General features: G+C 29.2%; 1 protein-coding gene across 13 annotated transcripts in view; it reads left to right on the forward strand.

Moving 5' to 3' along the window:
- The window catches only part of foxp2 (forkhead box P2), a 525,031-nt gene that overhangs the window by 517,407 nt on the left and 5,124 nt on the right, over positions 1-2,500 (forward strand). For all 13 annotated transcript variants that reach the window (XM_039760959.1, XM_039760966.1, XM_039760965.1 and 10 more), the window contains 3 exons: positions 448-569; positions 1,048-1,117; positions 2,044-2,207. In XM_039760959.1, the coding sequence (XP_039616893.1) occupies positions 448-569; positions 1,048-1,117; positions 2,044-2,207 (356 nt within the window). The remainder of the gene's footprint in view (positions 1-447; positions 570-1,047; positions 1,118-2,043; positions 2,208-2,500) is intronic.

The raw sequence follows: 2,500 nt of genomic DNA on the forward strand, positions 1-2,500 counted from the left end.
ACCAGTTCACATTTTTTTTTAGAACACTTAATTTATTTCAAAATATTTTTAATATATTTAATGTGTCAGGCCCTGAATTAAGGCCCCTGTGCATTTACATAGTCAACTGTGTGAAAATTAACACTTTCTTATTTTTCTTGTAATTATCATTTAGCTTAAGTGTGTTTTAATGCTGACAGGAGTATGTCAGCCTAATTATTTTTCAAGATACAGTAACATGTAATCATATCAAACTTTAGATCAGTACATGGAAACATAGGTTCTGCCACTATAGTCATTAAAATAGCATTAAGTAGTTTCTTACAGACCTTTTTAATTAGTGCTACCAATGAGCATCTTATAATATCACTATCAAAATGCATATATAAATTAATTACATGATAAAAAAAATAAAGTGGAAATATTAATATTACCTGCTGTCCTTACAACCCCCCTTTGTTTTATTAGAATGCTGTACGGCATAACTTGAGTCTGCACAAGTGTTTTGTACGTGTAGAAAATGTTAAAGGGGCAGTTTGGACAGTGGATGAGGTGGAGTACCAGAAGCGGAGGTCACAGAAGATAACAGGGTATGTTTTAACTGGATGTATGTCTGTTCATTACTTTCCTTTTGCAGATTTCTTTAGATTGTTATTTATTTGCCTTTTTTACTCCAAACAAATTTTAACTTTGTTTGAAAAATTATGTATTGTTTAAATATACATAACAGTAATGGCACTCTTGTGTGTAAATGCACATATATACATTAAGAATAAAAAAACAAAATTAAATTAGATTTCAAGCAGAGTCACAAAGTGAACCTAGCATCCTAATTGGTTAACAGAGTAAATTGCCTGTTTACCTTTTTTCTTAAAAGAACACTTGTTTTCTGTTAAAATTCCAAGGAGACTAAATATGACTTCTTGTTTTTGTTAATGAAAAATAAAACTTTAAGAATTATTGTTATAAAAATTGTATTTGATTTTTTTCTAAGTAATTATTTAAAGGAAATAAAAGAAACATTTTGTAAATTACTGTAGTAAGTGACAATGTATATCTGCTTTACAGAAGCCCCACATTAGTTAAAAACTTACCTACTAGTCTTGGGTATGGAGCAGCTCTTAATGCAAGCTTACAGGTACTTTTTAATAATTTCAGTCTTTGTATTTGAACTTGGTGTGGCTTTACTTTTGATAATTAATTGGGATAATATATTAAACATTATATACAGTGTATCAAATATGTAGTAATTTTGCATTTCCATCACATGACTAGGCATATAGCAGTGTTTTTAAACTTGTAATGAGTGATATGTAGCATTAAGGATAAGTTAATTGTGTTTTGAGACAAGGTTTACTGTAACTTCCAATGTTAAAGATGCGAGGAGGACACCCTGTGGCAAAGACAGGAACCTTTCTCTAGCAAGACTTCAAATGTTAGATTGATAGCAGCTTCTAAAAATGCAAGTGGATATGCATTAATATTTATTTAACTTGTCATAAATGATTTCACATCATAGTATTACTGAACAAGGCGCTCATGGCCAAAACTTTAAAATTTAATTATAGTATATAATTTTTATGCACAAAAGGCAAAATGTCAAGATTATTTGTTTTCAGGAAAGTTTTGATAATTTCAGTAGTTTTTAAAGTATAAATTGTAAATATTTCAAAGAAGAACTTCTAATTGAAAAATGCCAAAGACTTAAAATCCTTGAAACAAACTAACTAACAACATATAGTAGTTATGTTCCTGTTGTGTAACTATTATATAAATGCTCAATAAACTATGCTTCATTTATCAGAATGCGTCAAGCAAGCTTTGAATGTTTTATATCAGTACATTTTGCATTCTTAAGTATTTATTAATCAAGTTTGTATATGTGTGTATACTGTATAAAAATGTAATTGTTGTATGTGTGTGTATGTGTGTGTGTGTGTATATATATATATATATATATATATATATATATATATATATATATATATATATATATATATTTTTTTTATATATATATTTATTTATATTTTAGTTGACAGATTTATTTAATTGTTTATTTTTAAGGCTGCACTAGCAGAAAGTAGTTTACCTTTACTTGGAAATCCAGGGCTATTAAACACCAGCTCCAGTGGATTACTGCAGACAACTCACGAAGACCTCAATGGTTCATTAGACCATCTTGACACCAATGGCAACAGTAGTCCAGGATATTCACCTCCACCTCATATGTAAGTGTGTGTATGCAGTGTGTTTTAAATTAAATTTTACTACTTGTGCTGTTTAAGGAAGACGCAAGTGTTTACTGGGAAATTAAGTGTAAACCATTTAAAAGTAGTAGTCTATTCGTAGGTTACTTTTTTGAAAAATGTCAATAACTGAAGGTATTACACCTTGTTAGTATTATCTTGCATACCTAGAAAACAATGTTTTGAACCACCAGTTGAACTCCCTCTTTATGTAGGTGAACAGTTCTCTTTGACTTGTGGCTTAACCTGAGCATTTATTTACAGATATATTAAAT

This window comes from Polypterus senegalus, chromosome 8, assembly GCF_016835505.1.
Source record: "Polypterus senegalus isolate Bchr_013 chromosome 8, ASM1683550v1, whole genome shotgun sequence".
Classification (NCBI taxonomy): Eukaryota; Metazoa; Chordata; class Cladistia; order Polypteriformes; family Polypteridae; genus Polypterus; species Polypterus senegalus.